The 21,631-nt window shown below is 43.2% G+C and overlaps 4 protein-coding genes across 9 annotated transcripts in view; 3 read left to right on the plus strand and 1 right to left on the minus strand.

The window, feature by feature from the left end:
* The window catches only part of LOC118411853 (serine/threonine-protein phosphatase 2A 56 kDa regulatory subunit delta isoform-like), a 30,883-nt gene extending 28,544 nt beyond the window's left edge, over window positions 1–2,339 (plus strand). For 5 of the 6 annotated variants that reach the window (XM_035814359.1, XM_035814344.1, XM_035814382.1 and 2 more), the window contains one exon: window positions 474–2,339. In XM_035814359.1, coding sequence (XP_035670252.1) covers window positions 474–487 — 14 coding nt within the window. In that variant the 3' untranslated portion in view covers window positions 488–2,339. The remainder of the gene's footprint in view (window positions 1–473) is intronic. The other variant, XM_035814367.1, reaches the window with a different exon arrangement.
* Window positions 1,827–12,079, minus strand: LOC118427423 (solute carrier family 13 member 5-like). The gene is made up of 15 exons (XM_035837226.1): window positions 11,299–12,079; window positions 10,490–10,639; window positions 9,604–9,719; window positions 8,888–9,033; window positions 8,338–8,407; window positions 8,104–8,170; window positions 7,707–7,858; window positions 7,023–7,142; window positions 6,748–6,843; window positions 6,112–6,237; window positions 5,723–5,820; window positions 5,405–5,520; window positions 4,659–4,820; window positions 4,316–4,453; window positions 1,827–3,815 (listed from the first exon to the last, which is right to left on the minus strand). Exons 1-15 carry the CDS (start codon window positions 11,413–11,415, stop codon window positions 3,645–3,647), a joined length of 1,845 nt encoding a protein of 614 aa, XP_035693119.1. The 5' UTR covers window positions 11,416–12,079; the 3' UTR covers window positions 1,827–3,644.
* A 2,320-nt stretch (window positions 12,080–14,399) lies between these two features.
* Window positions 14,400–16,670, plus strand: LOC118429502. The gene is made up of 2 exons (XM_035840002.1): window positions 14,400–15,316; window positions 15,526–16,670. Exons 1-2 carry the CDS (start codon window positions 14,502–14,504, stop codon window positions 15,848–15,850), a joined length of 1,140 nt encoding a protein of 379 aa, XP_035695895.1. The 5' UTR covers window positions 14,400–14,501; the 3' UTR covers window positions 15,851–16,670.
* Window positions 16,671–18,273: 1,603 nt separating this feature from the next.
* LOC118417367 (hypoxanthine-guanine phosphoribosyltransferase-like) lies at window positions 18,274–21,631 on the plus strand. The gene is made up of 3 exons (XM_035822924.1): window positions 18,274–18,735; window positions 20,360–20,465; window positions 21,146–21,631. The coding sequence occupies exons 1-3, from the start codon at window positions 18,366–18,368 to the stop codon at window positions 21,318–21,320; spliced, it is 651 nt and encodes a 216-aa protein (XP_035678817.1). The 5' UTR covers window positions 18,274–18,365; the 3' UTR covers window positions 21,321–21,631.

The following is a 21,631-nucleotide window of genomic DNA, read 5'->3' on the forward strand; positions in this document are numbered from 1 at the left end:
AAACATGAAACAGCTTTGGATGCACATTTCAAATATTTGACCACAACAGCCATAGTATATGTAGAATCATGTGGAAAATGTGTCATTTTAGATAGATATTGATGCATGGCTTAGATACTTAAATTTCCTGCGTAGAGCCTTGACCTACATGTATAAGACAAACTTTAAGCTATGCTAAATTGAGCTGAGACTTCCAGTTTGGTGGACGTGGCCACTACCCAGCTGTCAGCCAATCAGAGAATTGGCTTTACCCAAAGAAAACTTTCAGGCATTTCTCTGATTGGTTTATGGCGGGTCAGAGGTCACACCTACAAAAACAGAAACCTCAGCCAGGTTGAGCAGAGCGTCTACAAGGTATATTGTACAGACTGCGGGCAAGGCTATTTGTAGGAGAGTGAGCTACTTTAAATTTGATCCTTCAACAGGAAAACAGAAGCTGCGAAGTGCTGACATGTTGTGTTGTTTTCCCGCAGGCTGGAGTCAGTAGGGGTAAAGATTTGAAGAAGATGCTGCCGCGCCGGAAGTCAGAGCTCCCCCATGACTCCCTGACCATGCGAGCTTTGTCTGATCACAAACGTGCCGACGATTACCTCACTACCTCCCCCGAAACCAGCTGAACGCCCAGTCTGTCTGCATGTTATACAGGCTCTTATCTCTTCTTTGTTCTCTTCTGTTGTAATTTTGTCGCAGGTTTCCTCAGAAATGTTTCATATGGTAGCATTCCGTGAATCGTAACATAGTAGTGTACTCCTGTGTTCATGGCCAAGCACCATAGTTAAGACCTGATCTGGTTTCTGTAGTGGGAACAGGGGTTGTTGGAACAAACTCTGGTCCATCATGTGTTAGTTTCTGTGCCCTTTAAGAGTAATGTGTTCTGTCACCAAATTTCGAATGTCTGTGTACGTGTACATATGAGATGTCCGTGGAAAACAAACGTAATTTCTTGCCAGTAAGTGTAACCTTATCATTATGATTATCATTGCAGTGTGCTTGAGTTCTGTTATGTACATGTATGTGTCTTATTTACTGATGGTCAGAGCCAAGCCAATTCTTTTTTTTTTCAATCACACAATATTAATCATGATGAATACTGGTAACCCAAGTGTTTGTTTTACAATGTTTTAACCATTACCGTTAGATATATTATTTTCTTCAAACTGTCATCTTTTCAACTTGGCTTCTAAAATAGTATCAGTCAGAAGTCTGTGACTTTGAGTTTCTTTACTGCCTTTGTTCACCCCATATGGTTTCTGTACTGTGTAGTCTGTATGGCATGCCATGTGGGCTTTTCAAATACAAAAAGGTTATGGAGAGAGTAGTAGAGTTAAAGACTTGAGTACAGTGCCACAGTATGTTCTATGGAGAAAATTGATATAGAATCTGGTAACCACCATATATTGTACACCTCCCAGGCACCCCCTTCTTGCTAAAGAAAGTATAGCTGCTTATAAGGTAGTAGATAAGGGCCGGTGTTTGCCTTTTAAAAGGACTGGTACAAGAATGATGTAGCTCCATATACATGTACTTAGCTATAGCACATTGAGGAGATGTGTGAACACTTTCCCAAGACAATTTATTCTATCTTTTTTTTAAAAGAAAGATACTACTGAGGAATAACAACTGTTTTTTTCTGCTAAAAGTTGTGATTGTGTAATGTATACAAACCTTTGGCTTGGCAATCCTGAAAGGTAGAAAAATATTTTTAATGTTTGTATTGATGACGCTGCATCTCAAAGGTTTGTATTGATCGATCATTGTACATTGTATGCACAGTAGGTGAGAAGAGTGTAAAAGAAAGCAAATGTTGTTATTCCTCAGGATTTTTGGACATACCCTTGACAGCTCAGAATGTGAGGAGTGCAAAATTGTAATTAAATTAGAATCTGGAGAAGGGGAACCAATGCGGCATGGGCCAGTCAATCTGTGCTGGAGGGAGAAGAATTAAGTTATAATTGTTCTAAATATCGGATGCTATTTTCTGCCCAAATCTCTGTGCTGTGTAAGGAAGACCCAGCAACTTGTAATGAAGTTGGTAGTTTAGAGCCCTTTTATGCCCTTGTACTTTACAAGGAAAAGCTTCCCTACTAGTTCTACTTGTACATAATGATGAATATTGTTAGAGAAGAAGATAAAGAGAAAAAAATTGGCATCTGTATTTTCCCAGGATCCTCTGTAACAATACAGGGGTTAGAGGTTGGAGGTCATTGGAATAGACCATGTTGCCTTCTCGAATAAAAAAAAGCCTGTACAAACGTATACTTGCATCGAGCTGGATTGTCAACCTGTGGTCCAATGTATTGAATGCTAAATAGTAACAGAAGACTAAATAAAAAGATGTCTGTATATAGAAGGCTCCATTTCCATTTCAAGTTGTCCACATTCGTGTGTCTGCCATGAGTCACTGCTGCCATTCACTGTTACATGGGCTGCCTTTATTGCTGTACGTGTGCTGGCTGTGGTAAACCTCACGACAAGTTGTTGAAATAACAACACTGCATGGGCTCTATGTGTATACATGTGCTATATTCACACACACACACACACACACACAAAAAAAAATAATGCTACACAAGTACTTCAAATGTTCCATACCAGGCATTCATTTAAACACAATATCACAACTACTGTGATTTCTTGTACTCTGAAACATGTTCCTTACAGTACATCAGTGCATTACGGACACAGTAAGAAGGGCCATGTGATGGAGGGACTGAAACATAGATGTCGGGAGAGATTATGGCCTGGCAGATTGGCTGATTCTGTTGGTAGAGATCCTGATCGGAGTCAAACGTTTTCCCTGATAAGACAAAACTTTTCAACATTGGTTCATGTTGCTCTTTATCATAGAGTGACGTAAAGCTTTGGACATTTGTGTAGAAGAGACCATGCCAACGTTCCTAACATCCTGATTGGAATCTCTGTCGACAGACTGTGATTGGGATCTGTACTGGTAAAATTGTGGCTCTGACACTGGATCATCCTGGTTAGTTTACTAGGGCTGCCATACTCTCCCCTCACCAACAAGTATAGGAGTCCAGGTAATTTCTAACCACCCTAATTTCTAATCACGGACCCTATTGCATGCTTGGGAATGCAAGGTTCTTTGGTTTCTTCAGTGGGGAAACGGCATCATTACCATTACAGTGTGTATGTTGTACCAATCATATAACGTCCTTGGTTGTACATACATACAGGTTATATACTGAAATCCAACATGGTGCAGGTGATGTCAAATAAAAACCCTGTATATAGTTGTTTCAAACATCACTACAGTGAAACCCTGTCTTGGATCGGACAGTCGTGATGGAGCCTATGAAGCCTACACGGTCATCAGCTCCCATGTGAATTAATGACCTTTATTGCGCATATTTGCGCCAAGCAGAGGTCGCAAAGAAGAGTTTATATCTGCGTATATACAAGCCAGTGTGACAACTGGAGTAAATGGATTTAGCTTCTCAATTCTTCGTAATGATGGAAATGTGAGGACACAGATTTTATGGTGAAAGGTTTGTAAAACTATGTGCTAGAAATGTGAACTTCCATTTGTACATATTAGCAAGGACATTATATCATGTCCTTGGTTACTGTTGGTATATGAAGTTGGGAAGCGTGGTATAAATGTGAATTGTTGACTATCCTGCCACTCATGCCATCGGTGTTATCCCCACGGTCGTGTTGCTGGTGACGACCCCGTCCCTGAGACAGGTGGCCCAGCTGGGGAACTGGTCCACCCCGTACACCGCGATCCCCAGCGTGTGCGTGGTCAGCATCAGCACCAGCAGACACAGCACGTTCAACCAGATGCCGGACTTCATCTGAAAGATGTCAGATCAAGAGATGGTCCAGATTTACCACAGATGCCAGTATGCTCAAATTCTTACGATCATCTAGGAGCATTTAGTGGCCGGCACTAGTTCATGGCAACGATCACCACAGGTTCATGTGGCTTGAGATGCTTTATGTAGATCTTAGAACTTAAAGCCCCAGCCAACCACGGCTTCTCGACCTTCTCGTTCTCCAGTCCATGGTTGGGGCTAGTCGTGAGCAAGTCATCTGTGGTTGTAAGTTATTTGGAGAGGTTGCCTACTAGTCATTAAAAGTGGTCTGTGCTAGCCGGAAAATCAAAGGTGGACAAAGTTATAAAAGAATTCTGCTTGGATGCACCCAGAGGAGCGAACTAGAGCTAGGATAGACTGCATTTCAGGCTACTCCCAACACCGCGCCGACCTTGGTTGGGCAGTGTTCGGGAGTTCAGTCGTTCTGAATGTATATCACGGAAAAGACACGAGTATACTAGTATTTTACAGATAATTACCATGTCCAACACGCTCAGTTTTCCATATGAGTAGATGATGGCATTAGGCATGGTGGCCACGGGGAGCATGAAGGAAAAAGAGGCGGAGATGCTAGCTGGCACCATCAGGTAGTAGGGATTGATGCATAATCTCTCAGCCTGGGGAAAAAAACAAGAACAACATAGCTGCAGACAAAAATGACAGGAAGATACACAACGATCAGATGCACTTACATTGGTGTTAGCGCTACCACTGGATACATTGTACATCATAAGACAAGATTCACATAAACATTATGTGAAGGGAACTTCCATTGCAGAGGAAAGGAAATGAAAATTCATGACAGAATGTAATTTGCCTTACCATTCTTGCCAGTATTGGCAGGAGAATGGACGGTCCTGATGAGTTGGTGGCAAACTCCGTAAAAGCCGCCACTGCAGCACACACCACCAACAGGAGCGCCCAGTCCGGCAGTCCATCTACTTTGGAGAACTGGTCACCCAGCCAGGTGGCCAGGCCAGAGGCCTGCAACAGTCGCATTTTAGAGAACTAGTCAAAAGGCTTCCTAGACTGGTAATAGCCTCTACGTATACTAGGCTCCCAAGGTCGCAGGACAAATAGTAGAAATTGGCCAAATAGACTCAAAACACACCAGAGGAGTTGGTTGGCCAAGGAATACAGTTTGTGACCTGGTCACACACTGTTTGTCTACTATTTGTCCAGCGACCTTGGGAGCCTGGTAGAGGCTAGACTGGTAATACAACGATGGAATAGATCTGCCTGGTCCTTACGCGTTATGTCGCTACACTATTGCACAATCTAAATTTATCAAACTTAACATGTAAGTGCGTCAATGAAGGCTAGAAATCCAGGTAATGAGAGGGTACTTGTATACAAAAGTTGTGTAAATAATCAGACGTTTCAGATTGAGACAGCATTCGCTGTCTTTCGCAAGTTTTATTAGTGACATGTACATCCAAAAAGTTGCTTATCTCAGAATGAGGCGAAGCGTCACGTTTTTTTAATAGCTAGTCTCTTTTTTTTACAAATGTGCTGAGTTTAATTTCTGTACGCATAGAGGTTTGATGCCTGAGCAATCCAAAACGTACCGTCACGCCCCCTGCCAATGCAATACCGCCGCCGAAGATGAAAGGCACGAACCAAGGCATCCTGTCGCTAAAACTGCGCCAGTCCAACAGTGCAGGAACTGGCCCTGGTCTGTCGTCTGACCATCAAGCAACAAAGTTTACATGAGCGAGCGAGGTCAGCATCTGCTGAATGACCTATGTAAGTTCAGTAGGCATTGACATACATTGTGGTGATAAGTCCTAGAGGAAGATAGATTAGATTTGACCGTTGAGTTTTAACAACTAGAAAGTTTGCATTGACTATTATAATAGGTCCAGATTGAATAAAGCGCCACCTACCAACCGAAGAACGACAACACAGGAACCGTGGTTTCTCCGATGGGAAGAAGAAGAGCGAGAACGCTACAGTGATGCAGACAGCTCCATCCGTAAAATACCTGGAAAGTCAACGTTAGCTTGATGAGGTGGGGGGCGCTTTTGCTTGTAGTATTCATTACTACAAATAGTACAATGTACAAGCAAGAAATGCGTTCCAAAAGAGTCGACAGGGCTCACCAACTAACCTAGTTGATATCAAAATACTGATCGGTCCACATTGATGGCACGGTTGTGACGACTCCCTTGGCCACCGTTGAGTCATTCCGTGTCAGACTTGAGGCCTGCCCGCCATAGCCCGGGACCTCAACTCCCCCTTATACTTATGTATCCTTATGTAGCTGTAAATTTACCCTGGCACGAAGAAGTACGTCCATCCCGCCGCCCGGCCGCTCTCCAGCGAGATGAACCTGAGATCTCTGAAGAACCACAGCAGGACCATCAGCACGAAGTGGAACAGAGCAGCACCTTCCGCAAATCTGGCAGGGAAAACGCTGTTTTGAATCTATGGACCATCTTCACAAAACACTTGGGCCATTTCTATCAAAAACATCCTGCCAGAATTCTTACAATGATTAATATGCCAACCCACGTTTCTAATAATGAATATAAAATTTCTGAATTTCTTATAATTTTTTCCATTAAATTTTTTGTCCTTGGATTTTCTGGATTCCATTCACGACCGCTCTTTGGGAAACTGGTTGGAACCTAAGTCTTGTGCTTTGTAAACGCTTTTGATAACTCGTGTATGGTATTCAGTCACCATGACCAGTCTTTTGAAATAGCATTTGGTTAGTTGGGTTTCCAAGGTTGGATGTACCATAACCGTTAGCCAAACAAACAAAGAAATCAAATGAAATCGTTAGTGTTTGATGGAAAGTAAGTATGACCATGATTTCAGCACCAAGGACAGGCACAAACGAAACCAGTACTAGTGTTCTGACTAGCAAAGTAGCGATGAGAGTGGCTGACAAGGCACTCGTACATACGTCATGGGCCCCAGTTCTGCATAGGCCTTCGTGATGGCGTCATGTCTGCGGGATCGGGTCCGCCTCTGACAGCAGGAGCAGCTTCCGGTGCACAGGCTGGGGAAGGACAGATTGCTTGCATTTATAGATAACAGTTGTTGTTTTCACGAACAAAGGCTCAATTCTTTAACATGTCATTTTTTCATAAACACAGAAATTATAACCCATACATATGACCGAACAAAAAAAATCATGTTATATGTTGATTCTTAATTATCCCCATCTAATTTGCTTACCTGCAACCGAAGTACATGAAACTGAGACAGACCCAAGCAAGCACAAGGCAAAGCACCATGGTCGGAAACCCGAAGAAGAACCAGGTGGCAAAGTCAATGCCGGGGCCGTCTGGGAATTGTCTGAAGAAAAGGTGAGAAGTGATAAACCATCGATGTCCTGCGCTGAGAGCAGCCGGAAATGATGACAGCAAAAGTTTCGAACTGGAAAACCGGACCGTTGTGTCTCTTCGATCTTCAATACGGGACCTCATTTCTTTCAGAATTGCATTCGAGGTCATCGGTTGTTACACCACTTCAATGTGTCAATACAATGAATGAGAGATTTTTCTTTTTTACGCTATCCCTTGCTTGAGGAAAGCCATGCATCGATCTCATCAAGAGCCCATCGCACGTATCGATAAGAGTATTTAAAGTCCGATCACACGTCAGTCTGGTCTTGAACGTAACGTACTGTGCCTTAAAATCCTACTGAGCCCGTAATATATATATATATATATCGCAGTAAAGGTAAATCGGCAGCAGCGGCACAGGATAGCTCAGGTTTACTGATCTGATTGATTAACCAGGTTGGGGGGGGGGGGGGGGCTGAATATGCAAAAAAAAACTCAGCAGGACAAGGGTTAAGACAGTTTACCGATTATCCGAACCACCGAACAAACCAACAAAACAGATCGGGCAACTCACGCGTCCATCTCCCTGGCGCAGACGAGGTTGGGGCTGGTGCCCGTGAGACTCGCGATCCCGCCGATGTTAGCCGCCTGACAGACGCACAGGAGAAGTCCCTTGTCTCTCAGGTCACGACGTCTTCTCGTTTTATCGTCCACAACTGGCGGCTTCTGGATGCAGTACATTTATTCAGACACACAAAAACTGATTGTATCACAGCGGCCATACATGTACGTCAGTCCGTCAACTTTCCGTCCGAATGTGTGCACGTAAGTAAGCACAAAGTGCGTTCTTGGAATGCGTTTGAATGTTACACATGCACAGACGACTTCTCAATTTTGACAACATTGTCTTTCATACCTATTTATGTTGGAACACGTATGGGGACATGCAAGAAACGGAGAAGAAAACATACCGTATTTCCCACATGCACCTCTACAGAGCCAACCACCGTCTCTCCGTTTGGAGTCATGTTCCTGGATTCATTGAGGAGGACAGTTAGTTTTCAAAAGTAATTTACAAAGGGATTTATATAAGAGGACCATAACTACAGAAAGATCTACAAAACAAATCAGGACAGGGAGAATAAGCAGTGGCACGGGTGGAATTTTCGTTACACATACACACACAACAGTTTTTGTGTCCTTACTCTAGATCTTTGGCGACTGACGGGTCGTCGACCGTTTTGACCTCTTTTAGCTCCAAATCGTCATTTGTGTCTGTGAAGATAAAGAAAGAAGCTCACGTGTACAAACAAAATTCTGACAAGCTCAGATTTTAATAGCAGCTGTCGAATTGTGCATGAGGCTGCTACACATAATGGAACCGCCAATGCAAATTTGTAAGGTGGCGCACAACACATCAAAAACTGGCACACTCTTGGTCTCATTTTACAGGTTCATGCCACTCCGGTATCCTGGTATTCGTCTTATTCTACGCAAACGTTTAAATGCCAACGGTTTCTCTATTATCGGATATCAGACTGTTAAAATGCAGGGAATCGGCGAGGGAACCGACAAGAAAAAGAAAATGATGGAATTCAGGCTACCACTTTTGCGCGTTTTGTGTGCGTGTTGAATCTTGAATATCCCTGTATGTTGTGCAACATATACATCTTAATGTAATGATGTGAAAATATATAACGGTGCCGTGTCGTTAAATGTAACGTTAAGTGAAAGTCTAGCGGACTTGATGGGTACCGTTTTCCTCCTCCTCCTCCTGCTCCTCCTCCTGCCTCATCTCGTCCAACATGGCGCTGGCCACGGGAGCCATCATGGCGGTGGTAGCCGTGTTACTGATCCACATGGACAGGAAGGCTGACACGCACATGAACCCCAGCATCAGCCTGGAGGTAGGGTAGTAGTGGGTTTGTAAAAAATGTATGTACACTGAGACCTCCTAAGCCCATGTCACACATGTACATACATGTAGCCGGCCATTGTCTTACGACCTTCAGATTGTGAGTTAATTCATTTGTCGTTGGGCTAGCGGGTCGGGGAGGTTTTTGTTTCAAAAATCAAAGCCAAGATAAGCATGATCATGTTTTGCTTGGACGTGATCAGAGGATCTAGGAGTGAACTGCGGTTATAATAAGATGGATTCCAGACTACTTCCAACCCTGCACAGACCTTGGCTGGGGAGTGGTCGCGAGCAAAGTCGTGGGAAGATCCTGAATGTGTGACAGGAGCTTAAGAGAGTTCACGTCGATCAGGAATGATGGTTCACATCATAACGGAAAGTCAATGTATGAAAGTTTCCGCCCTCTTTATTGTTCTTATCAACAAGGCAGGCAAGAGAGGATTTATTTCTGACTTCTATATTGACAATTTCGTCCTCTCTAATTCCATCTGTCTAATCTCTTGCAATTTCCGCAACTTTTTAAAACTATAGATGTTACTTTTTTTGTGCCTCTCACCATTTTGGTTCAGTGCCGAACAGCATGAGTGCCCTGAGCGCGAATCTCTTGTGTAAGTTCCACCTCTGAACGGCCGCGGCGAGCATCAGTCCCCCGATAAACAACATGGTCACGTCCTGTGGGAATGTACATGTAGCAGGGAGTCTTTCTTTGGTAGTTACGGGAAAATATCGTTAAGTAGTTGAGCTGAACACGAACTACGTAGTTGGCTGTACACTTGGCTTGGAAGTAATCTCCGAGTAGATGTGGGAACCAGCTCAGTCAAAGTTTTTACGAGACGTGTTTTTGCTGCATTTCATGCGTATTTCCGTATCTACGATCTAGTTATGTGCCTTTTACTCCTCGCCTAGACGCGTAAAACACCGACACATTTGCTTGAAGATTGGGTAAGCACCATTGTCATGTATGGTTAATGGTCATTTTAGCGCAACGTTCAGAGCCACACGGTAAAGGCGTCTCCAGTACTGCAGTCATAATGCTGGGTAGTGACTATCGTTAAGTTTTTCTACCTCCTTTTTTTCAGTGTGTCTAGCTGAATCCTTGTTGCATAGTGACTTAAAGCATATTGACACATAAAAGGGCAGCTAGGAACACCTCATGATTTGGCCTCCTCCAATATCTGCTTGAAAATTAGGAAAAATTAGCCTCTTCAATGTTAAAACTGCGCATATGGAGTGAGATGCATTGTGGATAACACTAGTATGTCAAAGCTGAAGAACCCTAAGTCATGAAGAAAACACGTCTATACATGCACTAAGCATGTTCTGGAGAGTCAGACAGATGATTTACAAGTTAGATGCCGTCACCTTTTAATAAATATTAATTACCCACAACGCATCTCGCTGTGCATGCGCAATTGAAACTGTGAGCTGGCTAATGGACGCACGGTCATGTAGTTGCTGCAGACGTCTCGGGCGGACTGGATGCCGAGGGCGGGGAGGAGGACGACGGGAAGAAGGCTGGTAACGCCGATGGGGACGACCTCACAGGACCAGTAGAACGCCATGATGATCACCACATACCCACACGCCGCCTCCTGTCAACAAAACCATCACGGAAATATAAGGACTATTTATCATAAATCTCGAAACATTAGCGGCGTTTTTTCGCGACTTTCATATGTGTTTCTGCACAAAATTGTTTGATCGTGTCGCGAACTTAAAACGCCGAAAAACTTCATTCCCCCTTCTACTGCAAAATTAAATCACCGCGAAAATAAATGAATTTACAGCGTCATATCAAATGAATATGAAATCACATAATAGTAGTTCGCAGACGAACTTTGTATGATCTTACGTTGCGCGTCCAATATGTACTAGAATGCCTGCGAGGTACAAAAAGAAAGCCACAGCACCTGACAGGAAAGTGACGAGTGCAAATGTTACGACTAACACCATCGCCAAGGTGGCTGTCGAAACGACAGCTATCGTGGACAGGAACAAAGCATCCCGTTGTTCCAAGTCGTTGTGTGAACCCACAATGAGTTGTAAAACTCGATCACTTTTGATGATAACCTTGATCATGCTCATTAACTGTTGGGCTAGGTACCTAGGTACAGACATACAACACAAAACACGTAACAAACTATATATGAACAGGAACTCTAGTATTAATCTATAGCATGGGTTCGCCTACACTTCTACGATGTGGTTAAGCTGTGACTTGGCGTGTAGCTTGTCTTGATTTTGGACTTACCGTGTAAAAGTCTGTCCAGGCGTAGTAGATGGGCAGAGGGCAGAAAACCAGAGGAACCAACCAGAACACGAGGGACGTCCGGAACGCCCATAGCTCCCGGAGAACTCTGTATGCCATCGCGAGGTCAGTTGCAATAACAAGGACAGTGTACTATACCGTACAGTGTGGCCAGGCGCTTATAAGTAGTTCTTCTGGAGCGTGACACCACACTTACACAATGCGTCCGTATAGCCAAAGAGGTGCATGTATATAACTTACACAATAGACAGCAATAACGTTAGGAAAGTAAGCCAAAGATTGCGGTGGTAGCAATCACACCTGCGTTCACACCTGCTGCTGACTATGGGGCTAAGTTACGTAAACATACAAAATATGCGTTAGATTAATTATTAACTTTTGCCAGCGTTGAACGAATCATTATACGTCCTGGCTTTGCTTCGTTGACGAAGATTGTAGGGGATTGAATTGTCCACTTCTGAAGCATGCTCGCTGGTAACGTTGCTGATGGAACCACAACAGTAATAACGAGAGCTCGAATACCTTGTATCTCCATGAAGCACTTCACCATGTACTTCTCTGTCTAAACAAACTGCATACTAAATATTATGGAAATTCCTTAGGGCACACTGTCTATATGAAATATAATATTTCGTATTCTGAACAAGCTATGGTCACAATCTTTGTGTTTGATAGCTCTTATGCTCGGGAAGAAGTGATAGAAGTCTGAGCCCCATAGCGGCTAGTTTGGGAACAGCAGGGATGTTTTTGTAAAATAATTTCGGAAGAGGATAACTCAATAAAGGAAGAACAGATTTTCATGATATTTGGTACTTAGACAAAGACGTAACATTACAAAATTAAATACAAATTATGCAAAATAGGAGTACATTTCCATAATTCACGAGAACGTTCTGCATTTTTTCAATGTGCCTCTTGTCCCGGCCATAGCATGGGCTTGATACTTGGTTGGCGGTTAGCTTTTAACGTCAAGACAAGGTGGGATAGGTTTGAGCCCCCTATCATTTGATTTTGGAATTGCAGAGTTATTTTCGTGAAAACATTTTTAAGAGGATATGTGAAGAAAAGAACGACGGATTCCCATCATTTTGGGCATGTAGGTTGCTTTCACAAATATGAAAACAATGATATGCAAATGATGACTTGATTTGCAGAATTAATTAGGAAATGGTAAAGTTCCAGTTTTTTCGATAACTGGACTGTCCCAAATGTAACACAAGTAATTCATGACATTTGGGTGATAAACAGATACCAAACATAAACAGATACCAACTAGAAAGGCCGACATTTGCTTGAGAGCAAATACAGCATATTTCAGCCATCTCCCTCATGCAACAATAGGCCTTGAGGTCGTTAACCCCTTTGGCCATTGGAAAATGACCAAAAAAGTCCCAAATATATCATTTTAAAGTGGTCCATGCCAAAAATTATACATGGTTCATTTGAATAGATATCTAGAGCACCCCTTTACCAATTTACGGGTCATTAGGTTGTAAATCGAGGGAACAGGAGCCAAAAATGTCCAAATTTTGTCAAAAAATGGCCATAAAATCGAAAAATTAAGCATTTTGTTGTACCGTATGGGAAAACTTTTATTGAATTTATGTGCACATAATTGAAGGGCACTTTTATACCAAATCTCAGATCATTTGGTTGCAAAACGAGGCTACAGGAGCCAAAAATGTCCTTTTTTGGTAAAAAAATGGCCAAAAATCGCAAAATTAAGTATTTTGTGGTACCGTATGGGAAAACTTTTATTGAATTTATGTGCACATAATTGAATGGCACTTTTATATCAATTTTCAGATCATTTGGTTGTGAAACGAGGCTACAGGAGCCCAAAATGTCTTTTTTTGGTAAAAAAAATGGCCAAAAAACGCAAAATTAAGCATTTTGTTGTACCGTATGGGAAAACTTTTATTGAATTTATGTGTACATAATTGAAGGGCACTTTTATACCAAATTTTAGATCATTTGGTTGTAAAACGAGGCTACAGGAGCCAAAAATGTCCTTTTTTGGGTCAAAAAATGGCCAAAAATCGCAAAATTAAGCATCTTGTTGTACAGCATGCCAAAACTGTTATTGAATCTAGGTGAGCATATGATCAAGGCACCTCTGTACCAAATTTCATGTCATTGGGCTGTAATACCAGGGTACAGGAAACCGAAATATACATAAAAATTGACAAAAACCTCAATAAAATCATTTTAAAGGCAGATATGAAAAAAATGAAAAAAAGCCTGGGGGTATTAGCTTACTCTACCTTTGTGCCAAATTTCAAGTCAATCGGTTAAAAAATGGCGGAGTTGATTCGATTTGAAGATTTGACAGGAGAAAGAAAGAAAGAAAGAAGAAAGAAACATTACGAATACAATATATTTCACCATACCTATGGTATGGCTGAAATATAAATATGATTAATACAATAAAGGCAAAACCACTTAATGATAGATGTTTGGAACTTTATACTTGTGACGCGTTAGACAAAGGTGAACATTACCCTGCATAATTTTTACAAAAAAAGGAAGCCATTAATAAATGAAAATGCGCTGGTTTATAAACTGTAGACTTACGCATACTGTCAACGTTCATTACATGTGGTCTAGTGGTTGAAACAAGGGTCATGATAAACAGAGTGCTGATTTTGCGAATTAACGAGGATGAAACCTGCTGTATTTTCATTGTATAATTCATTCCATAGGATAACATCGCTGTTACCCTCCTAGTACTTTTGTTACGTTAAGGTCCCTTATTACAAAATTCTGCTTATTCATTTGACAGTAACAGTTAGGGTTTGATTATAGATACTGATACTTAATTAATTTGGTTTGGGTTAGATGTAAGAATCAGAGGTTTACAACTACTTTTGATGTTAATTTATACATGTTACTATGTTGTCTGCTTAGGACAACAGAAGATGGATCGTTTTTGCCTGGAGCTGCACACCACCTGTCCGGCCAGTAGTCTGCTTCATTGGGACAGCTGTTACATACTATCTTCGCGGTTACCCTCCCTATATCCCGAACCCATATGTTCCGACAGAGAATAACTGCTGAAGTGTAGCAAGTAAACTGTAATGTCAGTACTAGCACACATAAACATCAAAATCGGAATCAAAGACAGAAAAAAAGGGGCGCTTCGAAGCATTGTTTATCGATTATGGTACACCCGTCCTGGAATTGGAATGTATCCTTTGTTGTTGGCCATAATGACACGCTTGCAGTGGCACGTGTACCAAAGTAATCAGCACATACGAGAACAGGTTTGTCTAGTAAGAATTCTAAACGCACTGACGTGGCAGTCCGACGGTCTCAGCTCATTCTGTCAAAGGAGCATGGAGAACAACAACTTCTTATACCCAGGCTCTCGTGCCGAGTGGATCCTGAAGCGGGCGAAGGAGTTCGATGAAACAGCTCGCACCTTCCCATGTACGGTGTGCGGGCAGCCCGTCAAATGGGTGTGCCTGGATGCGGCGTGTGTCAGCTACAACCAGAGCAGGGCGCTGTGCCTGTGCGACGCGTGCGACGCCCGCTTCCACATCAGTAGCAGCCCCGTCATGCAGAGCCACCGCCGACTGGCGCCTGTGCTGTACATCTCCCTGATACTGTTACACCGGTCCCGAACCCTCCCGCCACTCATCCCGGTCGACAAGAGACCACGTTCACCCGACGAAGGCGACGTCAGCTCATCCAAGCGTCAGTGGGCCTCGTCCTCTCCTCCACAGGCCAGGACTACCGATATGAAGCCACTTGCTGTACATGTAGCAACGACGTTCTCGAGCAATGGCTTTCCTCCGACTCCAACAGAAACGTCACAGCACTCTCCGACCCTGTCTAGCAATGGCCACCATCCTCCCCAAGCGGAGATGCCACCGTACTCTCCCATCGAGACCACGGGGTCTACCGCCGATGTGGGCCCGGCAAAACGCCGCAAGGGCGACACCTCCGGAATCGAGTACAGGGCGACGTTCGGCAACAACCTCCGCCCCATTCACGCTAGGTACTTTCTCTTTCTCATTTATTTGTCAGGCTATTCAGCACTATTAACATCCAGGGCTGTCAAACTAGCATGTGGCTTATCAAAAAGGGCTAACCCCGCTGACAAAGACAAAACAAAATGGATTAACAGAATAACAATAATAATGTCCCTAGTACATACGTACATTGAGAGTATTATATATGTATGTCACATTTATATTACCACACCAGGTACGCCCGCATCCTGCAGCACCTGCAGGAAGACAGCACCTTGACCTTGCCAGAGGCCTTCCGGCTGGAGAGCTTCGCAAAGCTGACGGTGAAGAACTACCTGGGCATCGCGGAGCTGAAGCTGGTGGCCCCTGACGCGTACGAGGCCGTGCTGGAGGCGTACAAGAGGCGCGGCAAGCCGCTGATCACCGTGGCCGGTCTGGAGCGGGAGTGCCGCAAAGATTTGGCCAGACGAAGCGATGACGTGGCGCAGATGCGCAAAATGGGACAGCTTCTGCCCTTCTTCGACGTTACCTATCAATATGGCGCGGGCTCCAATTTCTAGGGCTGTCAGTAACAGTGGGTTCAAGCACCATTCCAACAATGATGGTCCGGATATTTTGGCGTAGTGGTAGTGGTGGTGGGTTAGTAAGCTGGCAGGCATCCTGAGAAAGATTAACCTTTATGTACGCTTTTCGGTGTGTGCAAAGATACAATGATAGCTCTGACCAGACACCGGGCAACTTAGATTGTACATGTTACATGTACTATCAAATCATCAAGCAGCAGTCGTGTCAACTATTGGTTGCTTCTTGGCCTCTAACAGACTCATCTGCCTGCTGAAATGCTATCAGAACTTGGGACAATGATCTTGTATAGAGCAGGTATAACTGTGACTGACCAGTAATAACCGTCCTTAAGTTCAACACAGCAGCAACTCTATGACAACATCAGCGCTAAGTATTTTTTGTTGTCTTGTAAGTAGGACGACAATGACGACACATACATACAGCAGGTCAGTGTCTGTTAAGTGATTGTTTTTTTGTTAAGTTGTTAACTGTCGGATACTATACAAAAATCAAGGCATGATATCATACTTACATGACGGTGATGGGGAACCTCATTGCTAATGGATGAGTTGAATGCTGGGTGGTATGATCTCAGTCAACTGAAGGGTAAAAGAATTGTTAGAATATTTTTCTACGCCAGACTGCCAAATTGTGGAACTGTCCATCGTGCCTCCTCCACTGTTGTTTAAGATTGTTTTTTGTACATTCTTAATGACTTAAACTAACCTTGATTGAAAAATAATAATATGTAATTCAAGGCATATGAATTGTGATATGATTTGGGAAGCCAGATGAATAAAGTTGACTTGAAACCTACCTGGGTTAGAGTTTCATGAGACAACCATAGCCAGGGATCCCTAAGGAATACTTTACTAATACGATCCACTACTAATATAAAACATACCCGATTTGACGGCATTTGAATACTTACGATCCACTAATATAAAACACAACGTTACGGATTTGATTCATACGAGCGTTACTAGCAATAAGGATCGTATGCATCCCGGGCGTAAACTTGTTGTAAATTCCGGGAAATTATCTAGTTGAAAAGTTTGTGTTACGACGAGACCTCATTGCTAACGGCACAAATGTGTGCCTCCTGCACGATTATTTACCAGTACATGTAATGAATTTTCATGCCTGTTGTGTATAGCTATGAAGTTGAATGGATTTAACAGGTTTTTGGTGTAGAAAAGAGAATGAGTCAGAAGTTGCATGGTCGGGAGATAGTATTGGCCCCAGGTGATAGCCCTAATATCTCAACAAGACAAAGGGCCGCCCACTTACACCGGGTGCAGACAACTTGCAATGACATGGTACGTTACAGAGTGTTGAAGAAGCTTAGCCCTACACGATCTCGTGCTGACTGGGGTTAACAGGCAAAGCTACTAGTGTTTGCTATAACCTCCTTGATACACTGTCTATATATATATAGTATGTACCCAAACACCGTATGGGAAAGTCTGCTCGAAAGACTACCATCATCACGTCGTGGAGCGAGTTGACATTTTTGTTCAGTTCAGACTAAGTCTTGAAATGTTTGCAGTGGTTTTATTCTCGCCGTGACCACTCCACCGCAAAAGCACAATACAACGGGGATATAACGCTACTTCACCTTTATCACTGTTGTTTAAAAAAGCGGCAAATGGTTTTGGTGAAAATATTAATTGCTGTCATCTAAAAGAACTGCAACGCCTGTTGAATTGGTGCCCCTTAATACCCTGTTTTTAAAAACAACGGATATACTAGTAGGTGGCCCCGCGGATAAGGAGTCACCATATTACATCAGAATTGTTTTATTAACCGCGAACTTTAAACATGGCGGAAAAACCCTTCGGCCTAAAAAGCCCTTTCCTCTCCTACTGTAGTCTCCAAGCAGACGTGTCAGCTGGACGAAAAAATGTTGAAAAAGAATGTACTGTCAATTGTTTGTCCTTTATATGGGCCATAGTGCCTGACAATAAACAGACACACAGAATTTTACCAAATAGGCACAAATAATTTGCCCTAGAATTTCAGTCAGTCTTTTGCAGTCAATCCAGCCGGTCGGCCAGTTCACTCCTACTAGGCAAACGTCCCCTGTTGTTCGACCAGGCGGGAGTCAGGTCAGAGACTATCCTACTGCGAAAATGACGATCCCCGCGAGAGCAAATAGATCCAGAGAGGCACTTACAGGAACTATGGGGGCGGGGCAAGTTTAGCTGCTGTGTACACCTGTGCCTGGGTAACGAAGGGAAGAGTTCTTTTCAGATTATTTCAAAAGCGAACAGAGGGACTGGGTCGTGAAAATTATATTTAGGTTCGATACAATGATTTTCCTAAATCTAAAAGACGCTCAGTGATATCAAACGTCCTTGGTCGTTTTAATAGCACTTCCTTCCCGAAGTGGTACCGTCCATTGGCCCACATTTACGCGCGCCCTTAAGGTCACATCATTGTGAGGTCGAGGGTCACGCAGTTGAAACAATATCGTGTAATCTTACGCGCGCCAGCAGCAAGCAAAACACGATGGCCGACTACATCACGATAGAGGACGACAAGTACCTTCCCGCCACATCTTTATGCATCCCGCCCGTGTACGTAGAGTACCTGGAGGGGGTTGTCATCCCCCACGGGCTCATCCAGGACAGGATCGAGCGGATGGTGCAGCACATCCTGCGGGACTTCGGCTGCGACACGCCGGTGGTGGCGCTGTGCGTACTGAAGGGCGGAGCGCGCTTCTTCTCCGACCTGACGCGGGCCGTCAGCGCCCTCAACGGCACCTTCACCCCCTGGTTCCCCCTGGCGCTCGACTTCATCAGCGTGAAGAGCTACAAGAACGACAAGTCCACGGGAAATGTCACTGTGACGGGTTCCAAAGACCTGGCTAAATTGGCGGGTAAGATTGGCGCCTTGATTAAGTTTATTTAAGTTGTTTATTTGTTTTTGAATGGTGTAACATAACGTTACGTGAACAGGGAGCTTTTATGAAGCTTTCAAAAGCTCATCATTGCATACATCACACTTTGGTTTGAATAGTGTACTAAATGGTGATCTTTGATCCTCCTTGTGTGTACACTGTGAAGCAAAACGCACTTAGTTTCGAAAGGTGTAACACGAAACCCGAGTAATGATATAAGTATGTATTTTAGCTCAGATCTAGAGTACAGATCTCTTGTGGGAATCAATTATAACCAAATTAGGACCAGTTTGTTGTTTCAGTATCTGTGTTCCCACTGGACAGTAATTGCTCGCCAAAACGGGACTGATCAGGAAATATCCCCGGGGATGGGGGTACAAGCCTGATATACCCTTATTCACCCCCATTCCACCAGGCAGCGGCCTCATTGCGACCTATCCTGTGACAGATCGCTCATCAAATTTCATTGATAAAAATCGCTTAAAATGTGTTTGTCTTTGTTTTGTTGTCTTTTCAGTCATACTACAACTTGCATTTTGCTTAATATTACAATTATGAAGTCAAGGTCTTAGGATTACACAAAGCCAATTTAGTTTGCAGTAGTAGTGTGGTCGCCCTGTCAGGAGCTCCAACCCTTTTCTCTGTTTCAGTCAGGATTGAAGGAAACTTTGCCCTATCTCCACCCCACCCCGTTCCAACACATCCCTACACACACACACACACACACACTTCCTGGATCCCCTTAACATTGTTGAAATTCTCCACATTCACTGTTGGAGTATTTTGGTACAATACCCCTGTTACTTCATGAATGTACAGCTCAGAGATACTGCAATCACAGCATCAGTGTGATGGCACAAAAGGTTGAATGAGTGCCCTGCTTAATTAAGTCTCCATGGAATATGAAAATACTGAGCTGTTTCTACTTACAAATGATTACATTGATTTTTCAAGCATCTTGCAAGAAAGTATTGCAAAGTTATAACTTTAATTCTATTAGCTGGGCTGGGTATGGTCCAGGTTTGGCTGAAAGCAAATTTTGTGACACAAATTTGGAGAAGATAGAAACCACCATAATGTTGCATTTGAATCTAAACAGCACAGCTTGGTATCAACTGTTATATTCCCATTATAGTCCCATTGGCACATATTCACATATTTGGAGGTAATTAATCAGTGGGATAGCCATGAACCAGTTTCAACACCACCACGGACATGTTTTTATGGCTAGGAATGCATGAAGAGGAGTAGGAACAGACAGAAACAATATCTTGGCTCCAAGGATTCGAACCTGTGTGGAAACTGGCCCACCAAACCACAAACCCTGCAACGCAAACCACTATGCCAAAAGGCCCAGAACCTTTTGGCATTGTCTGTTTGGCGGTGCTTGAACCCCACTGTTACATAGTAATAACCAGCAATATCAACAAGAGCTGACTTCTGAACTGTCCCTTGGTGTTGGTTGATTCCAGCAGTATAGATAATGATCTATGATAAAACACAAAAGATTTTGAACAGCATCCCAGTCTCTTGTTCCCAAGGGTGCCCTATTTGGATACTTAAGGGACTTAACTACTGCTTTTGTCTCTTGTGTTTCTCACAGGTAAGAATGTGCTTATTGTTGAGGATCTGATTGACACGGGCACATCCATGCAGCAGCTCCTGCCTATCATACAGGAGTATCAACCTAAGATGGTCAAAGTTGCAAGGTGAGCACTAGCTATAGCTAGTATCTTATACCTCAGATTTTGTACTATTCTAAAAAACATATTAGCGATAAATACAGTTCTATTATGTTGATTCTGCCATGGTTTCCAGACATTCCGGCTCCATGATGTCTTACCATCAGGACGCTTTGCACCGAGAGGACAACAAACCCTAACCTTAACCATAAACCTAACAACAGAAGTGGGGCCGACTGGTTTGTGAGTGGTATAAGGGAGGTGATCCACCTTGAACAAGACGGGGGTGTGTCACTATCTCAAGCCCGTTTATAACTGTGTCTTGTCACGTGATAATCAATCATGTGACAAGAGAACTCCAAGATGAGATCTACAGGGTTGAAATAGAGACAGAGTGCATCTTGAAAGCTTCCCAAGTAGCAAACGTTGCTGTGTCAAACTGTTTGAATATTTTTTCAAAATAGTGCTACTGAATATTTTTTCAAAATAGTGCTACACACAGCAAAATTTGCTTCCTTGTAGGAAGATTTGTAGTGTATTTGTACATGCGAAAGCGAATCATCTGGCGTCGTCAAAGGTCCTGATCCCTACCATGACCAACATTGGCAGAAGAAATGGCATGCTTTGTGACAAACATGTGAAGTAGACTAATCAGGATCCCACATCTGCTTGGATGCTTATTGTGCATTTTTCTGTCCTGTTCTCAGCTTGTTGGTGAAGAGGACACCGTCCAGTACTGGCTACAGACCAGACTACATCGGCTTTGAAGTCCCAAACAAGTTCATTGTGGGCTACGGCATTGACTACAACGAACATTTCAGGGAGATCAACCACATTTGTGTCGTCAATGACAATGGCAAGAAGAAGTTTGCTGTCAGCTAGAATTGTCTGACACAGATTTAGCCTGGACACCAGGCTAACACAGATCCATAATTAGCGCACATTCTTAAAGCCTACTTGGAAGCCAACTATGCCATTGTAGTGCATGTTCTTATGATGCTGCTCAGGGACTGGCTTGCCAGTGAAGTGAAATTCCTCAGTCTATCATTCACATATCAAAAATTTGGTGGGACAAGTTGAGATTGGGTTGTTACATCCCAGAAAGGACTCCTAGCCATACACACTAATAGGGTAGTCCTTCTGTGATGTCATTTTTATGTGAGGCCAATGCTATTGTCACAGCTATTGATAAA

This window comes from Branchiostoma floridae, chromosome 1, assembly GCF_000003815.2.
Source record: "Branchiostoma floridae strain S238N-H82 chromosome 1, Bfl_VNyyK, whole genome shotgun sequence".
Taxonomy (NCBI): Eukaryota; Metazoa; Chordata; class Leptocardii; order Amphioxiformes; family Branchiostomatidae; genus Branchiostoma; species Branchiostoma floridae.

What these genes read in the sequence shown, in the direction of transcription:
- LOC118429502 (XM_035840002.1), top strand. Translation starts at nt 14,502, where the DNA reads ATGTATCCTTTGTTGTTGGCCATAATGACACGCTTGCAGTGGCACGTG. An exon ending in CTCCGCCCCATTCACGCTAG is followed by an intron (nt 15,317 to 15,525) that starts GTACTTTCTCTT and finishes TTACCACACCAG; the next exon opens with GTACGCCCGCATCCTGCAGC.
- LOC118427423 (XM_035837226.1), bottom strand. Translation starts at nt 11,415, where the DNA reads ATGGCATACAGAGTTCTCCGGGAGCTATGGGCGTTCCGGACGTCCCTC. An exon ending in TTCATGTACTTCGGTTGCAG is followed by an intron (nt 6,844 to 7,022) that starts GTAAGCAAATTA and finishes GTCCTTCCCCAG; the next exon opens with CCTGTGCACCGGAAGCTGCT. An exon ending in AACTGAGCGTGTTGGACATG is followed by an intron (nt 3,816 to 4,315) that starts GTAATTATCTGT and finishes GACATCTTTCAG; the next exon opens with ATGAAGTCCGGCATCTGGTT.
- LOC118417367 (XM_035822924.1), top strand. Translation starts at nt 18,366, where the DNA reads ATGGCCGACTACATCACGATAGAGGACGACAAGTACCTTCCCGCCACA. An exon ending in AGACCTGGCTAAATTGGCGG is followed by an intron (nt 18,736 to 20,359) that starts GTAAGATTGGCG and finishes TGTTTCTCACAG; the next exon opens with GTAAGAATGTGCTTATTGTT. An exon ending in AAGATGGTCAAAGTTGCAAG is followed by an intron (nt 20,466 to 21,145) that starts GTGAGCACTAGC and finishes TCCTGTTCTCAG; the next exon opens with CTTGTTGGTGAAGAGGACAC.